This window comes from Protopterus annectens, chromosome 3.part0 (assembly GCF_019279795.1).
Source record: "Protopterus annectens isolate FY-2018-M chromosome 3.part0, PAN1.0, whole genome shotgun sequence".
NCBI lineage: Eukaryota > Metazoa > Chordata > Ceratodontiformes > Protopteridae > Protopterus > Protopterus annectens.
Window position 1 is genome coordinate 241,452,932 of NC_056731.1, and position 15,465 is coordinate 241,468,396.

Below are 15,465 nucleotides of genomic sequence, written 5' to 3' on the forward strand. Positions count from 1 at the left end.
AGTCTTTGGACCCCTTCACTGCACCACTTTCAGCTGTCTTAGATTTCCTACCTAGCATTTTTCATCAGGGTGCTAGTTTCCTCTACAGTGAAAGTTCAGCTAGCTGACATTTCTAACTTTCATGTTGAAGCAGACATGTCTTCGCTGACTTCCCAAAAATCAATGAACAACTGACTGGACCAAGAAGTTTAATTGCAAAATTTAAAAACCACAAATCGAAATAAGCGCTTTCGTTTGGCGTCTGCCAAACTTTTTCAAACAATGATACATCACTTCCTGTAACTTAAATAGTGTTTTCCGGTGATGTCAGCGCTTATTTCGATTTGTGGTTTTTAAATTTTTAAACTCTTGGTCAATCCGTTGATTGAACCCTGGATTGTTTGTTTGCTGCTCGTATTGTCTTTGCTGACTTCGGCTAAACTTTGTAAGACCTTCCTCAAAGGTGCCTTTCTTCTCAGACCTCTGGTTAAGGACTCCATCCCTCCAGGTGACCTTACTTTGTTGTTGCAGGCATTGATTTCTCCTCCCTTTGAGCCTGTGGCATCTGTGGATCTAAAATTTTTGACCTAGAAACCTCCCTTTTTGGTTGCCATCACATCTGCTAGAAGGGTGTCGGATCTTCAAGCTCTTTCTATCAAAACCACTTACATGATCTTTCGCAAAGATAGAATGTTAAGTTGTCAATCTCGCCTTCATTCTTGCTTGATGACCTTAATTATTAGTTATTAGTTAATTATTGGGTGTGTGTGTTTTATACAAATACCTTTTGGTATTTAAGTTAATTTTGACTGGTGTGTGTGTGTGTTTGTGTTAAGCACCTTCCTGTGCTATTTGTCATTCAGAAGTCGGCTCCAATGGCTCATTCCAGGAAAGGTCGTCGAGGTCTCCTTCCTTGGAGCCGATACTTTCGACTTCACCTCCTCTCTTTTCGAACGGAGCCATGGTAGAGAGAGTGGTAGATTACTTAAGTCACAGGTACTGGCCCAAATGTTACATAGTCATTCTCACTCAGGCGACTGTTGGTCCACACCCTATACAGTTTCCTCCTTCAACTCTACCCCCAGAGCTTGGAGTGGAGTCTTCGGAATTCGACCTTGTCCAACTCCTCTTCCCAGCCCTGCGGCCTTGGTGAGAGCGGGCTCCGACATCTGCTCGGAGACTGGGTTGTCTAGCTCTAGGGCGGGTTCTCGGACCTGCCTGGGAGGGAGCATTCGAGGTGATGAATCCTAGACTTGTAGAAGAGGAATGTAGTAGACCCGGAGGGTCCGTCACGGGATACTGACTTTGATGAGTCATGGATAGAGTGGCGGATGTTTTCCTCAAGCACCTTTGCTATGCGTTCGCTGAATTATCCTTGTCACTACCCAGACTCCAGAGGGATATCCTTAAGGCAGCCATTGCACTCCCTCCCCATCGGCTAATATCTTACAGAGGGTAACAACAACAGGCGCCGCTCTAGAGGCAGAGGGCATCCCTGGTGGGTGCCGGCTGCTGTCCCTTGGAGGCAGTCGGGAAGATGTTCCCTTCCAGCGTACCACCGGTTCCAAGGGGAGGTTGAGTTAGAAGTCTCAAAACTACTGCAAAGGTTCTTTGGTCCCAAAAAACCCAGGAGACTTTGGTCTCACTACAGCCCCCAGAGTGTTCCCTGTCAGCCACCACCAGGCATCAGCTTATACAAGCCGGGATTACACAATAGACCTTTGTTCTCATTTGGGCATCTCAATTGCCAGTCTATTACCTTCATAGGCGCAAACTTAAACACTGTTAAGTCATGTCAGGATCATTCTGGCCAGCAAGGAAGTACAGGCCAGAATGGTTCTAAAATTATTTAGTCTCATGGCTGCGGCCATTACTCTCTTCCCCTGGCTCGATTCTACATGCGCCTTCTTCAGTGGATGCTGTTCACACAATGGTCATACCAGCATCTTGGTGTGGATCACCATCGCCTCAGGTTCCAAAAGGGAGTACTTTGTACCCCTGATCGGGTGGGGGTCATTATCAGGGCAGGATGGTTCATGGACGGCAGCCGCTCGAGTACCATCTGCACATAAATGTCCTGTTTCTTCCCAGACAATTGCAGTCCACACAGACAACATGTAAAACCAACATTGTAGCGGACAGATTGAGCAGAGCTATTCTCATGCCTCACCTTCAGCCTCTTCCCTCTATCAGGCCATCCCCAAAATTGATTCTCATTGCCCTTACTGGCCTCGACAAGTTTGGTTCCGTTCCTCCATCATCACCTTTTGTGCCAGCCGTGGCATCTGGACCCAGTGCCAGATCTACTGATTCACCAATCCGGTCAACTGCACCGGTCTATCCTTCTCTCAACCTCACAGCATGGTTGCTCCACTTCCTTCCTTAGGCTTCCTTTTTGATCTCCCAGTTAGAGAGATCATCATAGTTTCCGCTAAAATCCTCTACCAGGAGGATTTATACAAGCAATGGAAACGTTTCTCTTATTGGGCTAAGGCCCAGAATATTGATCCTTCTTCCACAGTCAGAGTTCAATTGGCTGCTATTTCCAATTTTCATGTCGGGATAGCAGATCATACCTTCTTGAAAGGAATTTTCCTACTAAAGCTCCATCGGGAATCCTCCTCCTCAGTGGGATCTAAATTTAGTGCTGACATCCTTGATTCTTCCCCTTCGAGCCAGCTGTTTCTTGTTAAATATCTTTCTTGTATTTGGTTTTCACAAAGACAGAGTATCTTTGAGAACTACCAAACTTTTTTTTACTAAGGTCGCTTCAAAGAACAATTTGAATCAATCCATTGATCTCCTGTATTTTTCCTAACTATTCAGATAGAGCTGAACAAAAGCTACATTATCTTGATGTCCACCGTCAACTTAGATATTATTTGGACAGAACAAAAATTTAGAAAATCTGATCAACTTTTTGTTTCCTATGCGGATAATAAAAAGGCCTTCCTGTTTCTAAAGTGACCTTGTCCAGATGGCTTTCTTTGGTCATCTCTGAAATTTATAGGGAAAACAGCTGTGCTCAAAACCTAAAGCACATTCAACTAGGAGCTTAGCTACTTCTACAGCTTTTCAAGCTAGACTTCCTTTGGACACTATTTGTGCAGCGGCCACTTGGGCTACTCCTCACACTTTTGTTTCCCATTACAAATTGGACTTGGCCTCACAGAGCCAGTTTTGGCTCTACAGTCCTCAAGAGTTTGTTCCATTGAGCCACCCAGGATAGAGGTGCTAGTGGCCTCGACAGACCTTGTTATCAGAAACTGTTATGCTGAAGACCATTCAGACCTGGTCCTTCTTCCATCTGTAAGTTTTCTTTCTTCCTTTGGGAAGTATTTATGCATCATGGGATATGGGGCTGCCGGTACATAACTTCTTAATATCGCTACGCACTTAACCCGTCCTTCCTTCCCAAGGTAGCTTCAGAAGTCAGTCTCCACGTCCCCACCCTGACCACATAGGTTCTCTACTGAGCTGTCCATGCTCCTTAAAGATGAGAATAGGTTTTTCTATGATAAAGTTACAGTTGGCTGCTATATCTAATTACCATGCTGGAAAAAAACTCATCCCTCTCTGCCTTTTCCAGGTAATGCAAAGCCTTTATGAAAGGAATGCTTCTGCTAAGATCCCCTATGTAAGATCTTTCTCCACCTAGATAACTCAGTTTCTCTTCAGGGGTTGACAGAAATCATTTCAGCCAGCAAAGGCTGTGACATAAAAATTACTTTCCTGGAAAACAACCCTTTTTTTCCAAGTGGTTTGCAGTGGTCCAGCTGTTCTAGCCCTTATCCATGGGGATCCCTAAACCAGAGACCAATTTTGATTTAAAATTCCTGTATGAAAAACACCAATTCAGGCTTTGTGTATGTAGATTATCTTCATTTTTTTTCCCCATGAACTTAAGGTATTCCTCCGGAGTAATCTTTCCCTATGCTCAAAATGTCCTTGTTGTTGCTACCAATCTTTCCATGGACCTCTAACGGTGTTTTGCTTATTTACTCCCAGATATTTGGGATTGTATTATCACACTAGAACCCTTCTATCAAGTCTATGGTTACCTCATCAATTTTTGTTTCTATTGCCGATTCTAAGGTCACTCGCTTGAAGTTTTATTCCTTTGATGCATTACAATTGAGCATCGTCTCCAGAAGAAGTCCCTTCCCTGGTTCAACAGAGCTCCTGCATCCCCTTTCTCTGAATCTTTGGCTTCCTCATTCACCCTTCTTCCAGGGTTTCTCCTGAGGATATCTTTACTATAGTCACTTTCTTTATGAATTAAACCCTTGTAATGCAATACAAACTGGGCATTGTCTCCAGAAGCAGACATTCCTTGGTTTGACAGTGCTCTGGCATATCCCTCTTTAGAAGGTTATTCTAGGACTTAAATAACTTTTTTAGCTCTTGGTTTGAGTTTTAATTATTTTCTTATTTGTCCTGTCTTTATAAATCACCAGATGTAGGAAGCAAACTAGATCTGAGGAGTTACAGAGATGGTGATAGATTATGGGAAGAATGAGGAGCTTGATCCAAAGTCTGGAAGATATGGCCAAGTCTGATCTGAGGATCGGATGTATAACCCATCAATGAGGAGGAATGAAAGTGGACAACATAGATAACCTAGTGATAGTAAGTACATAACTCCTAATTTTCTGCTGTACCAGAGAAACCGGAAGGAACAGTCTGGATTAGTTGTATGAAAGTACAGATAAGCAGTAGTACTGGTCTTCCTCAGACGAATTTATTAATTGAGAGTGCAAATTGCATGTATGCTCCAAATCTGGCCATGAGAAAGTAAGCAGAACCTGTAATAGTAAAGGTGCAGTCATACCAGCAGAAAGAGTTGCTCCTTAAAGTTTGTGGGTTAAGGAAAAAGTACTAAAGTTGTTGTAAATGATTTTTCACTGTACACCAGGCAGTAGGAGAAGTGTATCCCAGCAGTCAGGGAGTATCAAGAGGCAGGTGTGAGATTCAACTTGCAGTATCCAGCTATCTAAGGAATGCTTTTCCTGGAGGATCAAAATCATCTTTTTGGATATAAGAAGGAAGAGAAATAGTACAAAAAAGGCAATACTTACAGATAAAAAGAGCTACTACTGTAAACTGCAGCAAACTCACCAAAATGATCTCCAAAAGTTCTGGTCTAGTGAAAATAAACTCTGTTCCCCAGGGCAGTCTAACACCCACCCCACTTGATGCCGATCCAAATGCCACCCATCAAACTGCCAATACTTTCAATTCTTTCTTCAATGAGACCATACAATCACTAGCTAGTCAACTAATCCCAGAAAACTCAAGCCTTCCCACCACCATACCAGGCACTCTACCTACATTCAAACTGCAACCCATCTCTACTACTCTCATCTATAAATTCATCCAAAAACTCTAGCCTTGTACTCCTTCTGCCGATCAGCTACCATCTCAATATCTCCAAAAAGCAGCCAAAGTAATTGCCTACCCTATATCCAATAGGACAATTAAGGAGGGAACCATTCCAGACATTTGGAAAATCTCCCACATTATCCCCCTGCACAAAGATGGGAACTCAAATGACTACTAACTATTGGCCAATAGCTCTCTTATCACCCTTAGCAAAAATTATGGAAAAATGCATTCACCAACAACTTTTACATCATTTATCTCAACATAACATAATAGCAAACTGCCAACATGGCTTTAGGCCATCACACAGTACCACAACTGCCCTTTTATCCTTTACAGATACCATCAATAGAAACCGCAATAAAAACATCCTCTCATCTGCACTCTTTATTGACCTCTCAAAAGCTTTCGACATGGTAAGCCACACCCTTCTAATCAGTATTCTTGAATCCCTTTCCTTTGACTCTCAGGCTGTTAAATGGTTCAGATCCTACCTTAGCAACAGGCAGTTCTCTGGGAAAATCAAATTTCATCCTTTCTGCCAGTCACCCTCTGAGTCCCTCAGGGCTGTATTCTTGGACCACTTCTTTTCTCATTATTTATCAGTGACCTCCGTGTAGCAATTCCTCAAGCCACCTGCATTCAGTATGCAGATGATTCTACGCTAGTATGTTCAGCATACTCCCCCATCAGAACTACATTCTCTTACTCAAAATGTTTTTAACATTGTAGAAACATGGTTTACAAAACACTGCCTCCTCATTGCCAAAAAAAAACAAGCTCCTTCTCTTTACTCCCACTACTAAGTCCTCCCCCATAGATTTCTCAGTCACTTCCAATAATAGCACTGTTATATTCCCTGACTCTACCACTAAACTGTTAGGAATTACCATTGACAATAACCTTATATTTGATTACCATATAAATAACACCATTAAAACTGTCAACAGAAAAATAGGCTCCTTATATAGAATCAGACCTTTCCTAACCCCAACAGCCAGAACCAAGATTGCTCGCTCCCGTCTAATCTCAACTCTTCTGTACGCCTCACCTATATATACTAACCTGAAGAAAAATAATCTTAACAAACTAACAACTTCCTATAATAACATCGCCAGATTTGCCACTGGCAATCCCTTTAGAACCCACCACTGTCTGAATCTTTGGCAGCTAGACTGGCTTGAATTCCATAACCATCTAATAATCTCCCAACTCACCACTGCCTACAAGATATTTTACCAACCCAACACCACCCCTATACTCTCCAATCTGTTAATCCCCTATAAAAATCTGAATTCCCTACGTTCTTCTAGCAAACTCCTCGCTAGCATAACAAAGTCTAACAACATGGCTGGTGATGCTCTGTTTACTAACACAGTGGGGAAAAAACTGGAACCAGCTACCCAATGAACTAACTCTGCTCTCTTCCTTGCCTCTCTTTAAACACAAACTCAAAAAACACTTCAAAACGCACCGGTTATGCCCTTGTAGCAACCCCGACTAACCATGTACTTTCACTACTGATACTTCCTCTTCCAAATAAACTTACTAACATTTTTAAGCTAATTCATGCAAGCAAGGCTATTACTGTTTGAACTCTATAATCAACATGCTGCTGAAATCTTTCTACTCTGATGTGAAAAATTCCTTATGAATCTTACTGTGCTACATTTTTTATTGTCGCTTTTTCAAGCGTAAATATCTTCATTATGTTATTATTACTTGTTGTACTTTTTTTTTTTTTTAATCCTTTCATTTACCATGTAACAACATTTTTAATTTTCTATTTTGCTGGAGCTTTTCTCCCCAAAATGGAAATGTATCCAGCTAGACTAGCCCGGTTAACAAATGTAAAATAAAATAAAATAAGTAAAGGTTTATCCAGCAAATACTGAACCAGCAAACAGGAGAGTCTGATTCTCAGTCATCTGGCAGTAACAAAGCCACAAGAGAGAATTTACTGATGAAACCTTTTCCATTGTTCCAAAAGTAAGTGCGTATAAGATGATAAAAAGCACATGAGCTGACTAGAAGAATCGGGTGTACCTTGGACTTGAACTTGAACTAGAGACTCTTGTTGAGAGGAAGAGATGATGATCATGTATAGTTCAGCAACATTGTGAAATTAGTGAATAAGCAGAAAACTGTAAAGCATTAATCCCATGGAACATAGGAATATACATGTGAAACTTGGCTTTGCAGGAAGAAAGATAGGGATTTATTTGACTCCTAAACAGAAAGCACCTCAGTTGAGTACTGAAACTGGGAACCTCCGTGAGGAGGCAACACTAACTGCTGCACTGTAGTGCCACTCACCAATGTCATATAAATGTGTTGAAGGGAGAGATTTCCACTTGAAGATACAGTGAAATTCTTGTCAAAATGTCTTTGTTTAGGCAGGCTTATGTGAAATTAAGTATATATTTATTGAAAAATGCATAACGTAAGAGTTTTATGAGTGCAGCAGACCAGGCATACCGACATTTTAAAAAGTTCAAATTTATTAGCATAGCTTTAATACCCATGGGTAAAAAGTAGGCTAGCTATTCTTGGGGCTGTTTTAAGTCAAGCAATTTTGCTTTATATAAAAATACCCTTTCTTTTTTTCTCTATTAGTAGTACAAGTGTACTCCTGGAGTAAATGTTCTGTTTCCCATCCATAAATCCAAGTTGTGCTTGAATATGGACAAGGATGAACTTTGTTTTATGTGGATGGAAGTCTGTTCCAGAGTAGTGGTATTCTCTACAAAATGTACCGGTCTCCCCAAACTATTCTGCTGAAGTTGCAGAAGAGGTTTATATCCCTAGACCGAATATTTTTAATGTGATTGACTTGCTGTTGTGCAGTAAATTCATCCATACTGAGTTGGAGGATGCCTTGTATGCCAGACATGGGTCACCTGTTAGCAGTCTGTCAGATACCGAGTATAGCGACACAGGGATTTGAGTAGGTCCATCTAAGACATGTTGTTTAGGCCTTTTGTACATTTAGTACAGTATCTCTGTGGGACCCCAGTTGTTGCATTTGTCCAGACAGATACATGCCAAAGGGGACATTGTATTCAATAACTGGCTTAATGAGGGCTGAGTAAAGGGTGACAGTGACATCTGTAGATCGACACAATCTTTCTTATTAAGCTGTGCAATATAGAAGGGCTTTCTTACAGTGATGGACACATGTTGGTCAGAGATTAGCTCATTGTCCACCTAAATTCCCAAATCTCCCACAACTGAGTCAGTTCTCAGGAGCGTATTGTTAATGTGTTAGTGCCCTGGGTAGATGACTTCTCAAAGGATACGGTAACTCATTTTTTGGCATTGTTTCAGTCCATGATTTTGGCACCAATTGTTTATTTGGCACAATCCTTCCTGCAGGATAGCAGTCATTTAGGGATTCAGTGACTGCCTCTCGCTTGCAGTTATCTGCAAATGTAGTCAGCCAGACCCCTTTGGTGTTTGCTATTACTTCAAAAAAGTAGATGCCAAACAGGAGAGGTCCAGCACAGAACCCTGGAGGACTCCACTGGTGACTGGTCTCTTTGTGGAGGTAACTCCCCCAATTGTGATATCAAGTGTCCTTTCTGTGAGCTAGTTGTTAATCCAGCAGGTGACAGGGATTTATTCCCAGTTTATTTAACAATTCTAGAGTGCCTGATTGGGGGAATTTGTATCAAACATTTTGGACAGGTAAAGGTATGCAGTATGTACAGTTTGCCTTCATCCATTGCTTTGGTGACGTTTTCAAAAAATCCACCAGGTTGAGTTAGCAAGACCTGCCGTTGAATCCAAACTGAAATAAGTGTTTGGAGGTTCCCTATGTCCTGATTAATTAGTTCCATGATAATTCTTTCATTGGCTTTGCATATGAGGCTGGTCAGACTATGGGTCTGTAATTACTTGGTTTTGTGGAATGTCTTCACTTATGCAGGGAAATGACTGTAGCCGTTCCTTGTTTGCTTTGTGCAAAACTTGTATGGATGCTGAGATTGATCACTGTTAGGGGTGTGGCTAAATGATACTTCGTGCTATTTAAGATCCGTCAGGGGATATTGTAAGGACCCGTCAATGGAGTATTTTTAGCTTTTGCTAGCACTTTTAGGACTTAGTCTTGTGTGATAACTGGAGGCAAGCCTGTTTCAGGTGTATCTTGAGGTACAGACAGAGAGGAGAGAGGGTTAAAGTTAGTGCTAAATTTATTAGCTGGTATGTTCACTGTATCTTCAGCCTTTGTGTAGGTGAGATTGTTCACAATCAGCTCAGCACACTGCTGCGATGTGCTTTTGAGATTGCAAACATAACTAAAAAAAAAAATGCCTTGTGGGTCGTCTTTGGCTTGGGTAGGTATTTTAGCCTCAAACTTGACATTGATTTTATTAAGCTCCTGAGTTTATTTCAGTGACGAGGGATTGATCATTCTTGGAATTCCTCTTCTTACCTTTGATCAAATTTTTTTTCCTTTTGTTATAAAGCTTGTTGATATTATGGTTCCATCATGTGGGCTTGTTTCTGGGGTTTGCCCTGCACTTGTTCCTATGGGGTACATCTGCATCTCTGCAGCTGTTGATGTTCTGGCATAGTGTGGTGGTGTATGTTTCTGTATATTCAGTGGAATTAACAGATTTGGTGCAGATTTGAAGCTTGCCAGTCACTAAGGCGTTGGTAGTTTATCCTAAAAAGATTTCTGAAGGTACCTTGGGCAAAAGGGATCTCTGGTTTCAGTTTTATTTTGAAGAAAATTGCTTTATGGTCAGACCTAAAAAATGATGAAGATACAATAAAGGGCTGTGAGAGATGCTCCCATATTAGTAAGGACAAGATCCAAGATGATATTCCATCTACTGGGTACTGTGACTAATTGTTCCAGGCCATTTGTACTGGCAAAATCCAGGAATCTCTGTGGTTTGTGCACTAGTGGTGTAGGCTTCCCAGTCTATAGTTGGATAGTTTAGATCACCTAGGAAAATAGTATTAGGTTTAATTCTGAGTGATTCTAGCTCTTGTAGATAGGCATTGTGGCTTTCTTGTGCCATAATGGGAGTCCTGGTGCTAGCTAATATTTGGTACAGGACTTTTCTGATTGCTGCTTGGACATGAAGAAGCTCTACAAAAAAATGTTTTCACAGATGGAATAATCTCGTTTAACAATGAAACTGAAGGACATTAGTATTACATCAGTTAGTATGGTACAGCAGTTAAAGCATAATTTGTCCGGAAGGGTGTGGAATGTCCTTAAGTTTCATAAAAGTCTTGAGTACAGAAAAAAAATCATATGCCATAATATGCCTATGTTTGCAGCTAGACACACAATTCTTGTTTGTGTCACTGTCAGCATTTTCTTGTGTTTTTAAGGTATATGAAATAATGCTGCGAGTTGAGAAGTTTTACCCTTCATTCAAGCAGCACCATCTTTATGTGCAGATGCTAGCAGAACTCGACATGTTAAAAGATCCTAGTTTCAGAGGTTCAGATGATGGAGAAAGTGGTAAGTTTCTGCTTGATGTTGTCATTTCTTGTCGTCTTTTGCACTTTTGCATATGTTTAAAGTTTACTGCTTTCTGAATTGAATCGGAGTTATCAACATGCCTTGATGTCAGTTTTACTGTATTTATTTGTAGTTTTCTTGCTACAATGAGCATGCTGTTAAAGGGAAAGTTTACTACCTGTGTTTTTAACAACTGAATTGACCTTGGACCCCTCTGCAGAGGGTAGCTCTTGGGATTCTCTCTTCTGATATCTCCAGCTTGGCACAGTTCTTTAAATCTGGATCACTTGCATGCCTTTTGGTTATTTTCTGCTGCTACTCACATTTTAACCCTCAGTTCTGATATATGCTTCTTTAGAAAATTCCCACATGGAGAACGTAAAAATATGTTCTGTGATTGCAAACTCGCCAATTAAGACATCCACAAGCAATAGTTATATTGCCTGGAAAAAGTGCATGCCTTCAAGAATTGTCACAACTGTCAGTACTTCAGCTGTACTACCTAAAGGTGCAATATGTTAAGGACTTGCATCACCTCACACCAGTTTGCATCCTTTCATGACCTCAAGCTAAAACTGGATAGAAGGTAGGTATTCTTTATGGATAAGGAAACAACCCCCTAGGCAGTGCTGTTTGATAGCAGCATAAGTTCTTACACTGGTCTCTAATGACCTGTTATTCCTTTGTTGTCTACCTGCCATTTGTCAGGGTTCTGTCACCGTAAATCCAGTGTCTCCATCCTCGTTCTAATAACCTGTCACATTGTCTGACCTCATGTTGTCCTGTTCAAGAGCGGTGAGCAAGAAAGCAACATAGTTGTCTCTTAGTCTTCCCCTTGTTGGAAGAGGTTGAGGAATCAAAGTCTAGTTTCTTGACTAAGACAAACTCTGAAATCTTCCATCTCTGTAGCTTCCCTCCAGATGGAGAAGCTTGTTACTCTGTAACTTGGTCTGTAGTGTCTCTGTTTTTTTTTCCTTAAAAAATGTTTTAATAGTTAATGAGTAAGATGGATAACATTAGGTCATCTCACACATCATCATAGAAGCTGTCCCAAAGAATGCATTTATGGAGGTGGGAAGCGTCCACTTTCTACGTGTTTTGTTCATAAGAAGGTTGCATTTTTTAGTCCTTGGAAGGATAATACCCTCTTTATATCCCCAGTGGAATGGGGTGACATCTTTTCTGAACATGCTAGGGCATACACTTGTAAAATCTCTTCTGTCTGGCTTAGGTTTCAAAAAGACCACAGCACCTGTCTGTCTTCCAGATAAGAAGTCCAAAGCTTTGAACAGTGTGAAAAAGATGCTCTTCTTTTCTGTTACTTAAGGTCTTAAGTATTAAAGTAACCTGTCCCAGGTTCTAAAAGACCAATAAAGTGTTCTGTTTTGTCTCTGTAAGGAGATCAAAGGTTTAGTTAATGTGAGAAAGACTGTTCTCTTCTGTCATCTAGGTCCTCAAGTCCCTTAACTGTAACTTGCTTGTCCCAGTTTGTCTTCTGTGGTGGCACAGGCTTTGAAAAAAAAAATGGCATAGCTTCATATTGCAGCGGCCAAGGAGCATGGAGAAAATATCTTCTCAATGGCTTCTTCTTTGGGCGTTCATAATATCCACTGTAATTTTGACTCTGCTAATGCTGTGGGTAGGGAGGCAGGCTGAGAGTAAGATGCCTGTACCAGACGTTGTAACTCTACTTTTCCTTTCTTTTTTAATCTGGCAGCTTTCTGAGAGGTATGGGAGATGCAGGGGGCTTGCTGTCCTGCAGAAAAAACATGGTTACTGTATTTTTCCTTTGTGTGTGTGTGTGTGTGTGTGTGTGTGTGTGTAAGATTGAGTTTCAACTAGTTATGTTCAATGTTCTACAGTTTGATTTTGAGAGTATTTCACTATGTGTGTGTGTGTGTGTGTATATGTATATATGTATGTGTACATGTATATATTTGTATATGTATGTGTGTGTACACACACACACTTATATATGTATGTATGGTTCCATGCCAAAATGTTAAAAGTACAAAATGTTGATGATAGAATTTGCCCTTTCCCCACTGTTGTGTGATCCAGGAGGTGGCATATATAATTAGCAGGTAGTATTGGTGGTGCAGCCCCCAACATGGATATTGCAAGGTTGCCCCCCCCCCCCGCATTAAATATGTTTCAACATTTTATGTTTGTACCTTCAACATTTTGGCTTTTTGAATAAACAACCACATATATTAATGTACATGACACACACACAGCAAACTGTTTAAACTGTGTTACACACACAGAATGAGCGTTAGTTCCTGTCCCGTAAGTTGCTGCTGAGCTCATTATATCATTAAAAAGAATAGTGAAAGTATCAAGGACCCTTATTTGACCAGTGTTATGCACTTTAACAAGCCCTCTGCCTTATTGCTGAAGTTCTAAAAGTTCTCTGTCATTATACTCATCCACTTAAGTATAACCTTCTTCCAGAGAGAATGTACATTTTCGTTTGAGACGTGACTAAAAGCAAAAGTATACAACTAGCCCTGAAAGTGGTATTTTATGCCTTAAAAGTCATGACAAAATGTGCCTGTTTATGCACACAAGACTGCAGATGTTCTCAACAACAGCGTTACTACTTTTTGCAGATCTGTTCTGTAGTAAATATGGCCTTAGTGTGCATCCATATGGAGTTCAGCATACCATACCTTTCAGCTGTACAGATTTTCGCAGAATATCCATATTTTTGTTTCATATTTTTGGCTTGTTCCTCCCAAAATTTGTGTTTTTCTGAATTTCTGTAGCAAATTATTGAGGACTGAATTAATTCAGTAATGACGGACATTTGACTTTCAGACTTAATATTCTTCAGAAAATGTATACCAACAAAAAAACTTTTATTCTAGCAACTTTCAAGTTTTTGAGAACAAAATTAAAAAATTGTCTGTATCTTTGGAGCTTTGTTCTCCCATTATTTTTGGCTTGTCCAGCTTTTTGTGCCAAGAGGTTGAAGGGTGGTATGTAGCATACATGATTATCCATCACTTGTTTCACAGCAAAGGTAAATAGCTGTTTCACTGACCAGTCAGTGTTCTAACATCATCAATAGTGTTAAGAACAAGATCATAAATATTGACTGGAATTATGACTTGCAAAATATAGCTGGAGCTAAATCTTTTTATATACTGCTTCCCAATTAATTTTGTAATCTACTAGATAAAATGTAATCATCTGTTATACAACAGTAGCGAGCTTCTGTAGGCCTTGGAAAAAGCATTGCTTTACAGGTGCATACTAATTGCCCCTGTGTTCACTGTCCTTTATTTTATTTTGGTCTTGTAAAATTGTAAAACCTGCAGCTTCCATTTTGTAGTTTCATGGGAGGGGTGGGCTTCAAATGAACTTTTACTTTTCTGCATCATCTGCTAATATGTGTTAGCCACAGTCCTTTTGCAGGTAGCGGTTTGCTTTTAAAATGTACTTGTTTATTAAATAGTGTTTTTCCTCTTTTAAAATTACAGGTATGTGTTGGGTTTGTACTTCTCAACCTGTTAACATTAGAATTCTGCACAAAGCCTAAAATAGTGGGGGGAGGCCCATAAATAGGGAAAATTTTTAACTATTCCTCTTATAAACTTTGAAGGTTGCTGGTAAAACAGAATTTGTTAGCATGCACTTTCTGAAGGATATGACGCCTGAGACTCAAATGTTTGTCATTACTTAGTGACTTCAGTCCACAGTGATTTGCCACAAAACTATGCATTTTATGAAGATCAGACCAAAAATATGAGGCAGAAATCTGGGCAATTGAGAGGTATGGCTGGGTTTATTAGGAAAGAATGACTGTAATTTGAATGTAAGAGTAAAATATATGTTCTTTACAGGACCATTAATAAGCACTTGCGGCTTAGAAGGTAAAATAAATAGGAGTAAAGTCAAGCTAGACATTTAGTGATTTGTTTATAAAACAATTCCTTACCTTTGCACTATACCCGGTAGTATACAAAGTGCCCAACAACATTTCGCAGCATTGTGCAAGGTCCCTGGCAGCTAATGTTGCTAGTGAAAAAGGTTATATATTACTACTTTCCCTATGATCATGCCACTGAGCTTAAAAGAAAACCTTAACCTTCGTGACTTCATGGTAGTGAAAGCATGAGGTATATCCATAGACTTTAATAAGCACACTGCTGCAGACGGGCAGAGGTGCGACCATTACAGTCTATGGACACAGTGCTTGCTCTTCCTACAGTGACATTAGGATGGGCCACACTAGTTTATTTGGGCTGTGGCTTAATAAAAAGTTTATGAAGCTTTTTAGAAAAAAAAAACAAAACAAAAAAAGGAAATCCAAATAAATAAAATATTACGACAACACAAATGCAGTGTAGCACTTAACTCCCTTGGTGATGCAGTGCATATATGATCATGACCAAATAACTTTAAGTAAACACAAGAAATCTTGTAATTTTATGCACAGTTTAGCAGATATGGGTAAGTTCAAGAGTAGTTATTGGGAATGGAGGGCAAGAGACCATTGAAGAGCCTAGCCCACTTTTCCAGTTGCTCCAGGGCACTGTCTGGTTAAATTATTTGCTCTGAGTCACACGGTAGGCACATAGAGGCTAAAGGAATAAATCCCTGCACTACAGGAAGCC

General features: G+C 40.2%; 1 protein-coding gene across 1 annotated transcript in view; it reads left to right on the forward strand.

The window, feature by feature from the left end:
- SNX13 (sorting nexin 13) overlaps window positions 1-15,465 on the forward strand; it is a 1,298,295-nt gene that overhangs the window by 421,837 nt on the left and 860,993 nt on the right. The window contains 1 exon segment of the mRNA XM_044065560.1: window positions 10,711-10,843. Coding sequence (XP_043921495.1) covers window positions 10,711-10,843 — 133 coding nt within the window.